At 45.3% G+C, this 17508-nt stretch overlaps 2 protein-coding genes across 2 annotated transcripts in view; both read left to right on the top strand.

Moving 5' to 3' along the window:
* Positions 1 to 1053: 1053 nt before the first annotated feature.
* Positions 1054 to 7797, top strand: krcp (kelch repeat-containing protein). The gene is made up of 12 exons (XM_068756168.1): positions 1054 to 1115; positions 1272 to 1433; positions 3381 to 3462; positions 3551 to 3782; positions 3866 to 3934; positions 4042 to 4173; positions 4269 to 4456; positions 5414 to 5610; positions 5687 to 5781; positions 5873 to 5927; positions 6576 to 6673; positions 7568 to 7797. The coding sequence occupies exons 1-12, from the start codon at positions 1054 to 1056 to the stop codon at positions 7795 to 7797; spliced, it is 1602 nt and encodes a 533-aa protein (XP_068612269.1).
* Positions 7798 to 11905: 4108 nt separating this feature from the next.
* The window catches only part of mark2b (MAP/microtubule affinity-regulating kinase 2b), a 36887-nt gene continuing 31284 nt past the window's right edge, over positions 11906 to 17508 (top strand). The window contains exon 1 of the mRNA XM_068755994.1: positions 11906 to 12043. Coding sequence (XP_068612095.1) covers positions 11993 to 12043 — 51 coding nt within the window. The 5' untranslated portion in view covers positions 11906 to 11992. The remainder of the gene's footprint in view (positions 12044 to 17508) is intronic.

Genomic DNA, 17508 nt, shown 5'->3' with positions numbered 1-17508 from the left:
AGGGGTCGCACCACCGCTTAGCTTGAAAAGATAAAGAAAAACAAAGAGAATACACAGAGGATAAGGACAAACGTTGAAAATGGGTTTCGTTTTCTTATATTGGGTCATTTAATAAAGGTTGTATGCGGGAAAAAATCACCACCATATCACCATGCTACTAAAGTACAACAAACTACATGAAACTATAGCATAGCTAAAATGTACCTTCTTCTGAGGATGTGTTGGATGGCCTAAGTTTACATGTAACGGGGTGTCGAAAAGGAATTCAAAGTAGTGGAAAGAAACAAAGCCTTTGCCTTGCTCAAGGGCACCTCGGCAGTCCTCTGGAGGCAGTAGTTTGTGCAGAGGATGAGGATGCCTGCTGAAGGTGGTCCTAATTTAGTAGCATCACCATTATTAATACAAATGTAACATTGAGTCAAGTAAATGGCTGAAGCAGGGTCAGAAAAGTTGACTTTCAGAGTATTTATATACAGATTATGAATATAGAGTGAAGACGCATGAAGATGACATTAACCAGATACACACACGATACATAGCTAACATAGTACACATCATTAGCTAACATAGTACCTGTACACCTCATTAGCTAACATTGTACAGCATTAGCTAACATAGTACACATCATTAGCTAACATAGTACTCATCATTAGCTAACATAGTACATCATCATTAGCTAACAGTTAACACGAGTTTATCCATTTGAAATTATTAACAAGTGATATTGAACGCAGCTTCGTCTTACGTCTGTTGCGTTTTTGATTTCTGCCATGTGATTGGTGGGCGCATTGTGCGCAAAGCGTGCTGTGCGCTCGATTGTAATTATCAAAACATGTTGCACGGGCGGTGGTAATTTTCCGGCTTTATTTTCAGAGTCTTAGACTGCACCCGCGCAGGTGCGAAATTAAAAACATGCGCCTCCTGCGATTCTTCGCGCGGAGTTACGACATTGTCTGTGGCGGGAGCTGTTGAACAGAGACGACGGAGTTGTTGTTGATGTTTCGTACGTTGCCACAATAAAGTTTGGTTACAGGGAGAGTCGGGAAATAAAAGATGGACGACTTCGGCATTTATGCCATCTTAGGAGTGAGCAGTCCGCCTCGAAGGCTGCCGAGGTAAGATGAACCGCTGTCCGTCAAGGAGGCTCCGTTTCTGCCGGCGTTTATCTCTGGATATTAATGAAAAAGAAATGCTTTTATTAAAGTGTTGAATCAGTGAAACTGTCCGTGCTTTCTGGGTATTTTCTTATTTCTCCGTTTGTTGCCCGTCAGCGCTGAAGGAGGTCGGCGGGTGTCTGTTGCAGTTCCCCGGGATGCCCGGCAGGTGGTGCTGTTTACCGCCGGGCCGTGGGGGGAGAGGATCTGCGTCAACGCGGAGCTCAACGACGCAGACCGGATGCCGATCACTGTCGGGAAGCTGACCCGATATAACAAGTATGCATCAAACCTGAATACACGATACACCAGAGCCGGCCCTAGCCATTTTGGTGCCCTAGGCGAGATTATGATTTTGCGCCCCCCCCCCCCCCATACACGGCAAACATTATATATATAAAACATTAATAACAACAGCCATATGACGGACCTTAAAAGTTTAATTATTCTTCAAAACAACTAGCACACGCTATACAATACAAATAATAAAATAAAATAAATAAACAGAAATAAAACAGGGTTACTGTTCAGATTAAGAGGAAATTAAAAGTCCTGACAGCTTCCACACAAACAATGCAAAACAGATACATAGCAAATAATTTTGCCATGATAGCTTACATTTAAAATTTTACACGTCTGGACTTCCTTGCGGCAAAGGCATCGGTGGTTCAGATTCAGATTCAGATTCAGACAACTTTCATTCAGACAAGTATCATTTGATGATACTGATGGTATAATCAAATGATACCTGTCTTGAAAGCTCATGATTTATGCTTATTAAAGCAAGTCCATTGAGACGCTCTTGTGACATCGTGGATCTCAGGTCCGTTTTTATAAGCTTTAGTTTGGAGAAGCTCCTCTCTGCAGCAGCAACTGTCACGGTCTAGCTGAGGTGCGCACTGATAAATCGCCCCCCCCCCCTCTCCTTGGACGGTCAAGGCATTGTGTTTCAGGTCATACCAAGAATGACAAACAACGAGGGGGGGGTGTTGTTTTTAATTTTTTCTGTATTTGTTTGTTTTTTATTTTCTAGGCAGAGCATGAGAAAAGGGCGCCCGTTGGGGCAATAAATTATAACTATTATTAGTTTATTTTCTTTTTTTTTTTTTTTTTTTTTTTTTTAATATAATTTTTTTTCGAGGCTTGGAGTGGCGCCCCCTCCAGCTGGTGGCGCCCTAGACAACTGCCTAGTTCGCCTATGCCTAGAGCCGGCTCTGCGATACACAAACGAATACTTATTCAACCCGTTTTGTTCGTTTGCGGAATATTCTAGATATCAGCGGTTCTTCTATTCCGTGTCTACTTCTAGATTCTAGAAGAAGCTTCTTTGATCATGAGAGGCAAAACGCCGAGAAGCTTTTTGTAAATATCCAAATTGACTTTATTCAACACGGAGTTCAGCCATGATCCGGATGACCGAGAAACTCCACAGACATGAAATGGATCAGTACACAAATATACTGCAAACGACTACTAGGACTCGTCTGCAGTACTTTGTAGCCCACTTGCTGTTACGACGCTGTGGAAACATGGCGCCCGGAGCACTAGCCCGTTCCTCTGCTCTTATGATGGCCGATATTCAGGTGGCTTCATACTTTAGAGCAGGTCTGAGCATCGTACGGCCCCAGGGCCACATACGGCCCTTTGGTTGACTCTGACCGGCCCCTGTAACGTTAATTGGACATTACAAAATAAACACATTTTCTAATTTTACCTCATGCATGACGGTTCATATGATGCGTCTTTGATGTCTTTATGATGCTACGAACCTTCAAACAAAAGTATATTAAACTCAAAATGTGTTTTAGAGTGAATGTGAGTGAAAATGTTCACTAATGTGAGTCACGAATGGTTAAACATTCACATTTATTTCACTATTGTTTTGAGAAATGTAATTAAATAATTACATTTTTTTGTAACCTAAATTTTTCATTGCTTAATTATAACATAATTAATATTATGCAGAATTCAGTTCAGCCTTTTGGTCGGACCCTCCAGAATATTTTCTGTTTCTCATGTGGCCCCCTGGAAACAATAATTACCCCCCCCCTGCTCTAGAGAGCATGCAAAAGAAACAATAGGTGTTGCTATGGAAACACCTTGTAAAGTCCGTCGTACTGATCCAAGTCTTCGGCTCTTTCTCGTACTACGTTGAATATTTTGCTAATGAAGGGTGAATAGTTTAGAGTCCGACTACGAGGAATCTGGACTTCCGCTTTCCTTCAGGTGTCTGTCGTGGGAAAAATGGGAAGAAGAGACATGGACGAAGAGCGCCACGCTGGACGTCTCTCTGGAAGACGGAACGCTGGTAACTCTCAGCAGCCAGGTCGAAGCCGATTGGTCAGAACCAGAGCTCAGACTAGCGCGTGGAAGCTAACTTGCTAAATGACTCCCAGGACAACGTTCCGCCTCTCGCCGCCCGGGACCTGAACAGCAAGCGGAAGAGAGAGCGAACGCCGGGGGAAGACGGCGACGAGGACGCCGTGACGACGGGACGCGAAGACGAGAACGCGCGTCCAAACGGCGGCGTGCCGAAGGCCAGATGTCAAACCAAAGGGAGGCAGAAGCGAGTAGACGGAGGAGGAGGAGGAGGAGCTGCAGCGAAGACGAAGACGAAGACGAAGAGGGGTGACGCGTCACGCATGTTTGGCCGCACGGCTCGGCGCGGAGACGGAAACCATGTCTTCAAATCTTCCCTTTGTCCTCTGCAGTTAATGAGACGGGACAAACCCAGAGGACGGCGGGAAGGACGCCTGCTCGGAGCGCCGCCGCACAAGCCCGTGAGTTTGCCTGAACGTCCGGCGTGAACGTGGGCGTGTCCAGAATGAACGTGGGCGTGTCCAGAATGCTTCGCTCACGCTTACGAAGCGTCTCCGTGTCTCTGCAGCGGCGCCGGTCGGCCCGTCGGGTCGCTGGGGACAGACTCTGTGTCCCGTCGGCGCTCAGACCGCGATTCTGATTGGAGGGCAGGGAGCCAGAACGCAGTTCTGCAGGGACCCCATGTGGAAGCTCTGCACCGGTCAGTCAGCCCCGCCCCCCCCCCAACCCTAGCCCCGCCCCTTCACTTTACACCGGCTCCGTGTCAGAGTGATGATTGTGGCCCCCGTCCCGCAGAGGACTTGTCCTGGGTCGCAGCAGAGACTCTGGCCGAGGGTCCGACCCCCGAGGCGAGGATCGGCCACTCGGCCGTCTACGACTCCGACTCGAGGAGAATCTTCCTGTTCGGAGGCTCCAAGAACAGGAAGTGGTTCAACGACGTCCACATCCTGGACACCCGGAGCTGGAAGTGGACGACGGTGGAGGTGTGTCTTCAGCTGTTGAGACTCCGCCCTCGTTGCTGGTCTGCTTCATCCGCGTCCTCTCTCGTCCTCTCTCGTCCTCTCTCGTCCTCTCTCGTCCTCTCATCCCCTCCCGTCCTCTCCCATCCCCTCTCATCCTCCCGTCCCCTTTTGTCCTCTCTCGTCCTCGCTCATCCTCTCTCATCCTCTCATCCTCTCATCCTCTCTCGTCCTCTCATCCCCTCTCATCCCCTTTCATCCTCTCTCGTCCTCTCCCGTCCCCTTTCATCCTCTCTCGTCCTCTCATCCTCTCTTGTCCTCTCCCGTCCCCTCTCGTCCTCGTGCATCCCCTCTCATTCTCTCATCCCTCTCTCGTCCTCTCTCGTCCCATCTCACCCTCCCGTCCCCTTTTGTCCTCTCTCGTCCTCTCTCATCCTCTCATCCTCTCTCGTCCTCTCATCCTCTCTTGTCCCCTCTCATCCTCTCTCGCCCTCCCCCGTCCCCTCTCATCCCCTCTCATCCCCTTTCATCCTCTCTCGTCCTCTCTCGTCCTCTCCCGTCCCCTTTCATCCTCTCTCGTCCTCTCATCCTCTCTTGTCCTCTCCCGTCCCCTTTCGTCCTCGTGCATCCCCTCTCATTCTCTCATCCCTCTCTCGTCCTCTCTCGTCCTCTCTCGTCCCATCTCACCCTCCCGTCCCCTTTTGTCCTCTCTCGTCCTCGCTCATCCTCTCTCATCCTCTCATCCTCTCTCGTCCTCTCATCCTCTCTTGTCCCCTCTCATCCTCTCTCGCCCCCCCCCGTCCCCTCTCATCCCCTTTCATCCTCTCTCGTCCTCTCCCGTCCCCTCTCATCCTCTCTCGTCCTCTCATCCTCTCTCATCCTCTTTCGTCCCCTTTCGTCCTCGTGCATCCCCTCTCATTCTCTCATCCCTCTCTCATCCTCTCTCGCCCCCCCCCCCCCGTCCCCTCTCGTCCCCTCCAGGCTCAGGGTAAGGTCCCTCCTCTGTCCTACCACAGCTGCAGCATGTTCCGGGGCGAGCTGTTTGTCCTCGGGGGAGTGTTTCCCCGTCCGAACCCGGAGCCGGACGGCTGCAGCGACTCGCTGCACATCTTCGACCCTCAGCTCTCCATCTGGTACCAGCCTGTTGTGACGGGCGCGGTGCCCTCCCCCCGCTCGGGGTGAGATGGTTCGATCCAAACGGCCGTCCTCGGCTCAGTGTCTCGGCTCTCATCCTTCGTGTTTCTTTTCTTCCAGTCATTCTGCGTGTTTGATGCAGGAGAGGAAGATCTGTGTGTTCGGTGGGTGGGACACGCCCGTCTGCTACAACGACGTGCACGTGCTGGACCTCGGTAAGACACGCGCTGGTTTCAAGCACAAGTCGTACTAACTGGGTGCGTACTATTACTAATGGGTGCGTACTATTACTATTGTGTTTCTTAGGTCTGATGGAGTTTTCTGAATTGAAAACATCTGGGACAGCCCCGTCTCCTCGAAGGTACGCAACGAACCACACGATGACATCCAAATGTAACTCTTTAAACTGTATTATTTCAGCAAAGTGGAATTCAGCGGTCCCTCGCTATATCGCTGATTTTTTTTAATGTAATTTTTTACAGTGCATTGTGTTCTGCTGTGGCACAGCCACGTCCAATCAGGAGAGAATGGACCGTTCAACAGTAAAGATGAACAGTTAACACAACTTTATTGATACACACAGAACAGAACAGCTGCGTGTCTTTAGATATTTGTTGTTCTCTAACTTACCAAACGTCTGTCCTCTCACGCAAACCGTCGGGTTGAGGGTTTTGACTGACAGCTCACGTGTCCAATAGCATTCAAGAAAGGGACCAGAAACGCTCCGAGCGATTATGAGAGCCAATTAGAGGGCGGAAGTCCTTTTGTCTTTAACGTGTACAATATAACGTGTGGTAAAAGATAAACAGCCTTAAAACGTGTATAATAATTATAAAAAATAAAGCTGAGTACTTGGTGGATTTCGCCTATCGGGGGTTATTTTTAGAACGTAACCCTGGAGGTAAATGAGGGACCGCTGTGTTTGATTCAGCTGATTTTAGCACCATAATTCTGCAGCGGCATCCAGAACTCTTTTCTTTTGCGTTCCCTCCATGCCGCGTTTCTCCAGCTGGCACGGCAGCGCCGCGCTCTCCGGCACAAAGTTCCTGATCCACGGGGGCTACGACGGAAACCGCGCGCTCGGCGACGCCTTCGTCTTCGACATGGGTGAGAGGAAGCACAAAACAATCCCACCGGAGATGTGTGGATGGTCTCTGTCTTTGTTTTCTTCTTTCTTTAGACATGGTACTAAGTGTTTTTGATTCGTGTTTTATTACCTCCGCCGGGGCGAGGGCGGGGCTTATGTTTGTCTCTCTGTCTGTTTGCTAGCAAGATAACTCAAAATGTTCTGGATGGATCTGAATGAGATTTACAGGGAATGTTGGGAATGTTACCAGGAACAGATATTTACGTTTTGGTGATGATCCAGAAGAGATCCTGGATTCTGGATCATTTTCAAATCTTTAACATTACAGTCAATGGAGCTTCAACATTTGTTCCTCAATATATTGCTTGATTATTGACTGATGTTTATGGAATGTGACGGAGTCAGGGAGGGTGGGGGCGTCTATCTCACCACCGAATTTCATCTGGATCGGATCCAGAATGACGCTAGGAAAATAAATATTTTATTTGAACATTTACGGATTCAAAAATCAGTTAAAATCAACTCTGATTCACGTTTACTTTTCACGGTTGGTGTATAAAGATACCAGAACAATCTAGAACCTTCTGGTGCTGATCCAGATCACCATGTGGACGGTGTAGACCCAGTTAGGAGGGGAACGAGCTGCTTGGGGGAGGTCTGTGCTTGTGCTTTTCTAGTTTTCTCTATAGTCTCAAATAAATAGATAATCCTTGCTGTTTTTGGAAAGTTTAAATTTAAAACTGTCCAAAAACATAAAAGAGTTTTCCTGAAAGCGTTCTCATATATTTTATTTTGTCAAACCTGCATCCTATTTCCTTTACTCAAAGAAACGGTTCAGACGGACTTCTTTAAATGGTACTTGTTACGATCTGAACTTGAATGTATTCGACTTTTCCTTCGTCTTCTCGGCTCAGAGAGCAACAGCTGGACAGAAGTGATGCTCCCTCAGCTCGTCCTCCCCAGGGCGGGCCACTCCATCATCACCATGGAGACGGGCGCTCGCTGGGCGGACGATGAAGACGCGGACGGGGACGGGGACGCCGTCGTCAAAACGCTGCTGGTGTTTGGAGGCGGGGACAACGAGGGTCATTTCTACTCTGATCTGAGATCAGTCGCTGTGGAAGAACTGCTGGCTGCTATTTAAAGTGAACGCCCCCCCCCCCCCCCCCCCCGCAGACTCTTTATTATTTATGTTATTTCTTCAACACAGATATATTTCTGAAAGTCAATTTTACCTTATCGATAAGAACATTGATTCCTCTTCCTGTGTATCTGGCTTCTATCGTAATAAACATTTTATTCGTCAGAAGCGTCTGAAGATGTTTTAATGAGACCGGCAGAACTAAATTTCTCCTGATGAAGGTTTCCTGGAATTCAAGTCTATTATTTTATTATTTTATTATTTATTATCGTGAATATTTCCCCCAACAATCGGCAGCAAGGTGGCGCAGTGGTCAGCGCTGTTTCCTCACAGTAAGAAGGTCGCAGGTTCAAATCCGACTTCTGTGAGGGGATGGGACGTTCTCCCCGTGTCTGCGTGGGTTCTGTCCGGGTTCTCCGGGTTCCTCCCACCTCTAGAAACATTTGTTTGGTCGTCTGTCGCTCTAAGGTCTGTGAGAGAACACGGACGATTTAAAACTTTACACCTGAACGATGAACGATGAACGATGAAAGCCACGCTGGGGAGGAAGAAGAGGATGAACGCGACCTCAGAATGTTTGTGTGTTTATCCCCTCGGAGCACAAAGGGAATAATAAAACCGGATTAGATCATGAAACCTTGACTCCGTGGTCGTCAAAAGTCACAGCGCCTACGTTTATTAAACGGATTAAGTATGGTTTCAATGTGTAACACGCTGTATTTACACCCTGGTTAGCATTTTCCCTCCAGCAAGACATTCCATATATTCCCAGTTTCTTAAAATATGACACTAAATTAAGAAAACGATCATTTCTGTGCCAGTTTTTCTGCTTCAAACATATTATTTTTCTGAACTTTTGGAAGTGATAAAGCAGTTGTATTATTATTATTCCTAAAGTTCTTCATTAACCATAATGACAACTTAGACGGTGTGTTGGTCCATTTATCAGGTCAGTGGTTTGAGCCCCCCCCCCCCCCTACGTGCTGTTTGATGTGCGTGAAACTGCTTTCAGAAGTTCTTCGTTAACTAACTGAATGTGAAATAACAGCTGGGCAGAACCTTTTGGTCTTACTTACATCGTGGAGGACAAACGGTGAAAAGTAATGAAACAACTACAAAAGAAGAGCTTTAGTAACAGCCTGTTTGTATAAGATGCCAGTCGTGAGAAAGGTTATTACTGACTGCATTCTGTTATTACAGCCTGAACCCAGCCACAAACATTTGGCACCCTGAAATAGCATTAGAAGGCTGGCTTGCCTTTTAATGTTCATCCAATAAGGTATAAAATACCCACAAATCAGCTGCATTTAAAAAATCTGTTCTTCAACCTCCTACTCTGTGTGTGAAAATAGACAAAAAAAATACGTATCAAACTAAATATTTATGAGATCGATAGTCGTAGTGTGTGCAGACAGCCAGAAGATGACGCCACTTTTCAGCACAGTTTCCTCATTAACAATCCAGTGTTAAGGTAGAGTCCTTAAGAAAAAGATTTTTGTTCATCAGCTTGACGGGTTGGGGAGTTTTACAGAGCCCACCATCGGACTGGTCACACTCCGGAATGCTGCAAACGAAAACGGGGGAATTTCTTCTGCCGGATCAGATTGAGAAACGAGGCAAGATATTACGAATGATATGAATGCACGTTGGTTCGGTGAAGATGGAGCGGCTTGTCTCTGAGAGTGGATATCCACCTGAGTACAGCCCCCCCCCCCCCCCCCCCCTGTGACTCATTAGGAAATCCTTTCAGCTGGATGCTCTCCCACTCAGTGCTAATAAACCTCTCACGCCGCCCGATTTCCTGACGTCTTTTTGATTTTCTCCTGTGACATTGTCCAGAAGTCTTTGTGGACAGAGTTCAGACATTCGCACTCGCAATATCTTTATCAATCCAGGGCTGTTGCTAGGTGACGTGGACACATCCGTACCTCGCAATCACAGCCACTGTTACGTGTTTTCAAGTCTCGCTTTTTGAGGTGACACTTTTATTTGTTTGGCCTGTGTGTGACAGCTGAAAGGAAACAAGGCACCGTTGTTGAATCTGACAGCTCCTGCAGAACTCGAGTTTTTTGGGGGATCCAAACGACTGATGGAGGTGTACGTACATACGCACGTGTTTGGGACTTGAACTCATTTTAACAGGTTTGAACTGCTTTCTACTGGGATTATAATGTCCATCCATTAGCAAGATACAGTAACTTAAAAGGTTCTGGACGGATCTTGTTGATATTGTCAGGAAATGTTGGGAATGTTACGAGAAACAGAGGATTACATTTTGGTGATGATCCAGGAGAAATCATGGGTTATGGATCAAATTAAAATGTTCATTAACATTGCAGTAAATGTAGCTTAGAAATTTGTTCCTCAATATCTCGATTGATTATTGACCAATGTTTATGGAATTTGACACAGTCATGTAGGGTGGGGTGGGGATCTCTCTCACCACCGAATTTCATCTGGATCGGATCCAGCAAGAAATATTAACATTATTAATATGATTATTGAGAATATTTGCGTATTCAAAAATCAGTTAAAAATACACATAAACTCCGATTAACTTTTACTTTAAATGGTTTGTATATGAAGATGCCAAGAACAATTTATAACCTTTTGATGATGATCCAGATCACCGTGTGGACGGTGTAACTAATTAGGAGGGGAATGAGCTGATCGGCGGAGGTCTGCGCTCTCTGAGCGCTTTTCTAGTTTATTTATATTATTTATTGTATTGTATTGTATTTGCATTATTTAATATTATTGCCTGTATTACTGCTTTAACGCCAATGTAAAATAATAATAATAATCCTTTAAGTCTTGTACTTGAATTTCATGTATTAAAATAAAATAAAAACAAAACAATAGCTCGTTACCAATTTGGAAAAAAGACGGGCGAAAGAGAAAGCTCGAAAATAACCGAGTCGAGCCGAGTAGAGCCGAGTCGAGCCGAGTCGAGCCGAACCCCGTCCCCCTCGGTCCTCCTCCTTGGTCGTGGTGCAAGCAGCCATGTTGCCGTGAGCCTGTTCCGGTATCAGGGCAGGATCGTGCGCGCAGACCGCGTTCGGCCGCAGCGCCTCTCGTATCAGGAAAACTTCGCTTCAGCGATAATGGAAAATACAACTTGAGGATTCTTCGACCCGTCGGCTGCTCACCGGGATAATATCGATCGGTTTACCGGACAGGACGAACTGGTATAGCGACACTGCAGCGCGGCGCCGGTGGACGACCGTATCCCAATCACGCAGGGCGAGGAAGACAGCCGGTGATTTCCGTGGATTTTCAGTTTCGTGGGTCGCGGTTTGGCAGTCGTCGTCACTGCGGCCACAGGGCACAAGCTAACTAGCTAGCTTTGCTTGGAGAGAGACGCTGAATTAGCTAGCTACATGGGCTAATGTCGGCCAGCCTTAGCTAACGCTACCAAATTAGTGAGTGTTCCCCATCGGCCATGCGATCGCTCCCCGCTCTGACGGTGCTGTTTTTCGGACACCCTGCCGTGGATATGCCGCTGGAGAAACATTGAATTGTTTCGTTTGAGCTCGGAAGGTCGGGACCTCTCCGGGAATAACTTTGGCCTGAAAGTTTTTCACTCGGACCCCGGACTCGCTGTAAAAGCTAAACGGAGCTATATCTGTCAATAGAAGGGAAAAACAGGCGTCGACGCTGTTCAGAAAACGAGGCTGGATAAAAACATTTTTTCTCATTTGGTGCCTTCTCAGACGCCATTTAGCAACCGTGCAGGTTAGCGTGCTAACAGCCTAATTGAACTTTGTCTTGTTCAATAAGCCAACTTTTCTTTAAGCTAGCTCAAGTAGCTAGCTCGTCACGGCTTCGATCACACAGGTCGATCATCGTCATCGGCCGTAATCGATGATACTTGGGAACTGAATATTTTCATTTCCACATCAAAACTAAAGAAGACATTTTCTTTTATTATTGAGTACTTGTTGACAAACATGGGACGCACAGTTGCTGCTAGCTAGTTTCTAGCTAGCTAGCTGATTTGGCTAGTCGCTGATGTGTGGGATTCAACTTGTTGATTCACGGGCTATCTGACGTGCTGCTAGCTGGCTAGCCGGCTAGCACCGGACATGCATTAGAACCTTCCCTCTGCTGTCGACCGATCACAGTTTAAATGCGCAATAGACACTGAAGGTTGTTTCACAGTTCTTCTTCCTGTTCGGCGACATCCAAGCCTTCAAACATGTCAACAAGGATCCCATTGGTGCAAGTCATTGAAAACTCCACCGGGCAGGTAAGACCGATCGCCGGAATCACGCCTCTGCTGTGGTTAGCAGGTTTATTTGTTGCACACAGAGGCCCTTTCAGGGTCTCGGATTGTCTGCTTCCGTTTTTCTGTGTGTTCTTTGCCACGCAGTTGTGATTCACCGTCTTGCCCACGCACACGCTTTGGATTTCCCACTCTGCGAAACAACACAAATGGGATTTGTCTTTGATTGCGTCCTACTACCGGTACCTGGACATTACTTAGACCTCGGTTCTACATGAGTTCTGTTTCGTTCATAGCTTAGAACCCATCATCGTTGCGTTATGATGGTTTAAACTTGGGGCGGGCTGTGATTTAAGGCGCTCCCAAACAATGCATGTCCTCTTTTGGCCTAAATTGACTGACACTTGCCCACAGGCCAGTGGGCTCTTAAATACACTATAAATACCATTAACACGTGTCATATTGCAAAGGCTTTTTCTTTTTTTTGAGAGCTGTAGACTCAATGGAGTGTTTCATTCATGGTCGGGGAAAACACATTTATAAAGCGTTGAGAAGACTTGGTGTGAGCTGCAAGTCATGATTGGAAGCTTGGAACGAAGCGTTTGCTGTATACGTCTTAATGTGGACGGTTTTATCTGGAGAATAATTGTAACTAAGACATTGTTGAGAGCCATTATTGTCTCTTACAGACTTTTATTATTTAGTTGTCGAGCATCGTGATGAAAAATCCTCCGTTTTGAGTAGGAAGAAGTGGCGTCTACATTCTAACCACGTGATGGCTTCCTATTTGGGAACCTAAGCGGTGATTATTTTTATTTATTTTTATTATTTATTTATTTCGACCACGTAAACAACCAAAAATGATAAAACAATGCCAAATACATGTGCCCACATATACATAAACATAAATACATATATATACTGTACACACATATGTAAAGACATATTCACACACACACACGCAGCACATGTAATATTAATTAACAATAACTCAGACAATAAATAATAACCATAATGCACTATCTATGCCATTTACGTGAGCGAAAGGGAGTAGGAAGAAGTAAATACTTATTTAACCCTACCCCTTCTAAACTTAAACTTATATTCGTGCTTCGTGGCTGTCAGTATGAATGTGGCTGTCATGATGTTGCTTGATGTTGTGGCAGTTGGTCTTTAGCTTTGTTCGTCGTCTCGGTCTGTCATATTAGCAGCGCCCCGTCAGCCTTCTACCTGAAGCACTGGAAGCCCAACCCAGGTGTGTAAACTGCAGCTGCACAGCCGACGGAATCAGGTTTGATCCCACAAGCAATTGGTGAAACCTGTTGGTGCTGTAGAGGTTAAAAGATTTAGTTTGTCTTCCTTGCGCATACAAATAAAACGCGGACACGTTTTTCTGTTGACACTATAATCTGAGTGCATGTCAGTGTTGGCTTGTGTGAATGGATCACTGCTTCCATTAACAGGAAAGAAGACTGGTATATCTTGGTGGGAAAGTGTAGGCAAATATCCTGTACACAGAGTAAAGCGTGTATATTTTTACTTTGCGAAGTCGTTACCGGTAACAAAGGTCATAAACAATACTCGAGTTATGTAACTGACTGTGGTAGACATGGGTCCTCTCCCTAGTCGGTGGTATTTTTGCATGTTTTTGGTGGTGGGAGGAACCCGGAGAGAACCCGCGCAGACATGGGGAGAACATGCTTACCTTCTGGCTGTGAGGCAACAGCGCTGACCACTGCACCACCGTGCTGCCCTCAATAGATGAAATGTGTGCAGTACATGATTGAATATGCTTACAATGAGCATTAGGGATGTAGCGATACACAAATCTCTCACGATACGATTTGATACGCTTGCATCATTCTCTGAAAGATTTTAAAGGGACAAAGTGCTTCTGGCGACACCTTGTGAGCGTTCCAGTGACTTGGATTGAATTAATTGAACTGAAAGCACCAATTACACGATATGTGGCTCTGACTGGCAGCAACAGAATCCAACATCCAGTGTTGGATCCACCCTTTACCAAAACCTGACCTATAAACGGATCGCGCGTCCACACACGCCTTCATTAGCTAGTGTCTGGTCAGCTGATGGAGCGCTCTGACTTTACAAAAAGGCTTCCTTCAGTAAGGCTTAGAGCTCGAACAAACCATAAGCAGGAACACGATAATTTACACAAACTTATTTACGACTACTAGCATATCATTCATGTCAACAGGACCGTCTCCACCCACCACCGAATGGTTGTAATGTCAATGTCCCTCGTCAACATGGGACAGGAAGTCACCGTTGCTCACGCGGTTCACACCATCCGCCCACCGTGCTGTCAATCAGAACGCTGTAGCCCTTTAAAGGCGAGGCTACACGGAACACGGGGGATTCGAATGGGGTTTAATCACGTATTAATATTCACGGATGAAAAATCGATACTCTGAGGAAACAAAATCGATATATATAACACCGAAACAATTTTTTTTTCTACACTCCCAGTGAGCATTGTATCATATTTTAGCAATGAATAGCAAAGTATTACCAACTGTCTGTGTGAAGGAATAAATTAAGGAGCTTCGAGCCAGAAATCACTGCCCCATTAATGGAACACTAGTAGATCAAGTATAAATACAGTTCTTTATTCCATGCAGATATTGTGCTGCTGTAATTTATTCTGACGGTCAGTGTTTAAAGCTTCAGCCTCATTTTCAAATAGTCACAGCAGTGTAATAAAAACATACCTCAAAGCTTAATAGCTTTCAGTTAGTTCCTGCAGTAAGGTGTCATGGATGGTTCCGCACAATGTGTTTGTCTCAAATTAACGGATGATTTATTGTGGTTTATCAGTGAGGTCTTTGTTAAATGCAGAAATGATTTAAAGTAAAGGTTTGTTACTTCATCCTCCGTTTTATTATTTGGTTCGTTGCACATGACCCGGATCCTCCCCACATGGAGCTGTTATAGGTTTGCACCGGTGATTTTGTCAGAGACATTTCCTCATGTCCTGTGGAGTAAAACTAAATGGGGTTTGCGTTAAAACAAGAAACAAGGAAATGAAGTGGAAATCACACGATGGATCGTAGCATGGCGTGAAAGGCCAACGTCACCAACCCGGTGAATCCAGATAGTTCAGCCGGCGTTAGTGATTTACTAAAGGTGAGGGAAAATACCTACAGAAGGTTAGAGGATTGTAAGAAATCTATTTAAGTCCTTTACTGAAGTCATGTTTGTCTGTTTTTTTTTAAACCTACGTTGGAATGATTCTTAAACTTGTTGATGATTTATCAAAAGCAAGGCGTCAGAAGCAAACAGAATTTTGATTTATAAAACTGAAATGTTATGCTTGTGACGGATGAATCTCTATTTTATTAACTATACAAAGTTTTTAAATTGTCCCCCGTTTGACTTTATAGAAGTTATATTTCATAGTTGGTCAGTAGAGATGTTTTTTAGAACGTGGACGGCTCAGAGAATCTCCGAGCAAGCTGCTGCGCTGGAAATTCAATGGAGAGGAGCGAGACACTGAATGCGAGCGTATCGACACGTGCGTTGCTTAACATGGGTCTTCATATTGTCGTGTTCACCTTTGTGCTTGTCTTCATTCATGATCTCCCTGAATGAGTCATCATACACACATATACTTTGCTGTTACACCCAGGAAACCATAAATTATGCTTCTCTCCTTACCAAACCAGTCACTAGGCAGAACAACAGAAAGACAAAACGAGCCAGGGCCCTAGCAACACTGAACGGGTTTGCCCGCTCTCACGCACCCCAGCAGTCACTCATTTTCTCCACTCAAGCGTATGCATGTAGTCGCTTGTTAATTGGAATGGTTTGGGTTGTTCTTTATCTACACCCTCAGTTCCACCGGACACACAATACACATTTCAGGGCTGTCTCTGTTTGATGGTGTCAGCTCGCAGGGTAGAACAGGCCTTTCCTGTTGAGCCGAGCAGGTAGGTGCGGCAGCGAACCAGTACACTTGAGATTTGAAGGTCTTGACGTCATTCAAGCGAGGTCTGTGGACTTCTGTCGCTACGTCAATCTGATTCAGACTTTGTGTTTAGTCATCTGGTGTCAATTTGCCTTCAATTCTTGAACCGCCACTTTTAATCAAGGTGCCCACAATTTAATGCCTGGGAAAGGTTAAGTTAATGCTTGAGGCGACTCGGTAACTTGTCATTCACTTATTCAGTTTGGGGCCTTTCTATTATTGCGAGAAGCGAAATATCGCTGTTGTATTAGCAAGTATATTGATCATTGTCTAAGATCAAAACACAGTTTGAAGAAATGCCTTTTATTCTACCTTTGATGGCAAGCATTCAAAGCCTCCATTAACTCTGTGTGACGTGGCCTATTCTTTAAAGCACACCATAACTTCATTTTAAAGTTAGTTTTTTTCTGAGCCATAACTGTTTACCCATTTGATTTAGAGGTCTCACTCTAAGCCTTTTCATTCCTCCTATCCCATAGGATCAGAGTAAACCTGCTGCTGAGTCACGATGAATGAATGATTTACATTGAGGAATCATGGCAGAATGGTATAATCTGGTTCGCTGGGTTTTAAATATTCACCGTAGCAACCCAGAGTCAGTAAATCAAGCTAATATTTCCCCATATTGGATTAACAGAGTCTTGCTACTCACACAGTTGCTAACTTGAATATATGCTATAATCCTTGGTTCTGCTTTTTGGCAATAGGAGAATACAGGGAGGAAGCAAATTCATGATGCAATATTTTAATAAGTAAATGCTATAGAAAACTGCAAGTCACAAGTATATATTACGATCCACTGAGTTGATTGATGTTATTCGATGTTTACGGTAATCGAGGTTAGTGAGTAGTTGTCAAATCAAAACTTGGAAAACTCCTCTTTCAAATGGTCACTGACTCATTCCACGACGATGCTTGAGAGCTGAAGCAATACATCATGAAACTGGCTCATTCTTTTTGGAGAACCCTGAATACACTCAGGCTATCATGTCTAAATCAATGTCAGGACTGGAACCTGATGATAATGTAGGATTTAATATACTGACAAGCCATGGCATTAATAGATGCACATCTCCTGCTCTGACACAGTAAACATCTGATGGTTTAAAAAAAAATTGTATTGGGGGTGGGCCCTTCTTTTTGTTAAACTCATATTCCCGGTTAAAACATTCCACGTAACCACGCATTCCGTCTTTATAGGCATCCATCAGCTTTTCAAATCATCCAACCAGGCTCTGCTGGCTCGCAGTCCTTCACTGCAAGGAAGTGTGATGCAGCGTGTCCCAGCTGTGACAGCAACCGAACAAACATCAGCTCTGAATTGATTTCACACACACACACACACACACACACACACACACACACACACACTTGAGTAACCCCTACATTCACATCAAACTGAGACCTGATGTTACGCCACCTTGCAAAAGTAAGGGCCTCTCACAAGTTTACTTAACCTTGCGTGTATGAGTTTGTATGACTACTGTGTTTTTATATGCAT

Source organism: Brachionichthys hirsutus, chromosome 23 (assembly GCF_040956055.1).
Source record: "Brachionichthys hirsutus isolate HB-005 chromosome 23, CSIRO-AGI_Bhir_v1, whole genome shotgun sequence".
Classification (NCBI taxonomy): domain Eukaryota; kingdom Metazoa; phylum Chordata; class Actinopteri; order Lophiiformes; family Brachionichthyidae; genus Brachionichthys; species Brachionichthys hirsutus.
This window is presented reverse-complemented; position numbering and strand designations above follow the sequence as displayed.

Bases quoted from the DNA above. Each gene is read 5' to 3' on its own strand.
- krcp (XM_068756168.1), top strand. From the start codon at position 1,054: ATGGACGACTTCGGCATTTATGCCATCTTAGGAGTGAGCAGTCCGCCT. The intron at 4,174-4,268 runs GTCAGTCAGCCC...CCCGTCCCGCAG, and splicing joins CATGTGGAAGCTCTGCACCG to AGGACTTGTCCTGGGTCGCA. The intron at 5,611-5,686 runs GTGAGATGGTTC...CTTTTCTTCCAG, and splicing joins GTGCCCTCCCCCCGCTCGGG to TCATTCTGCGTGTTTGATGC.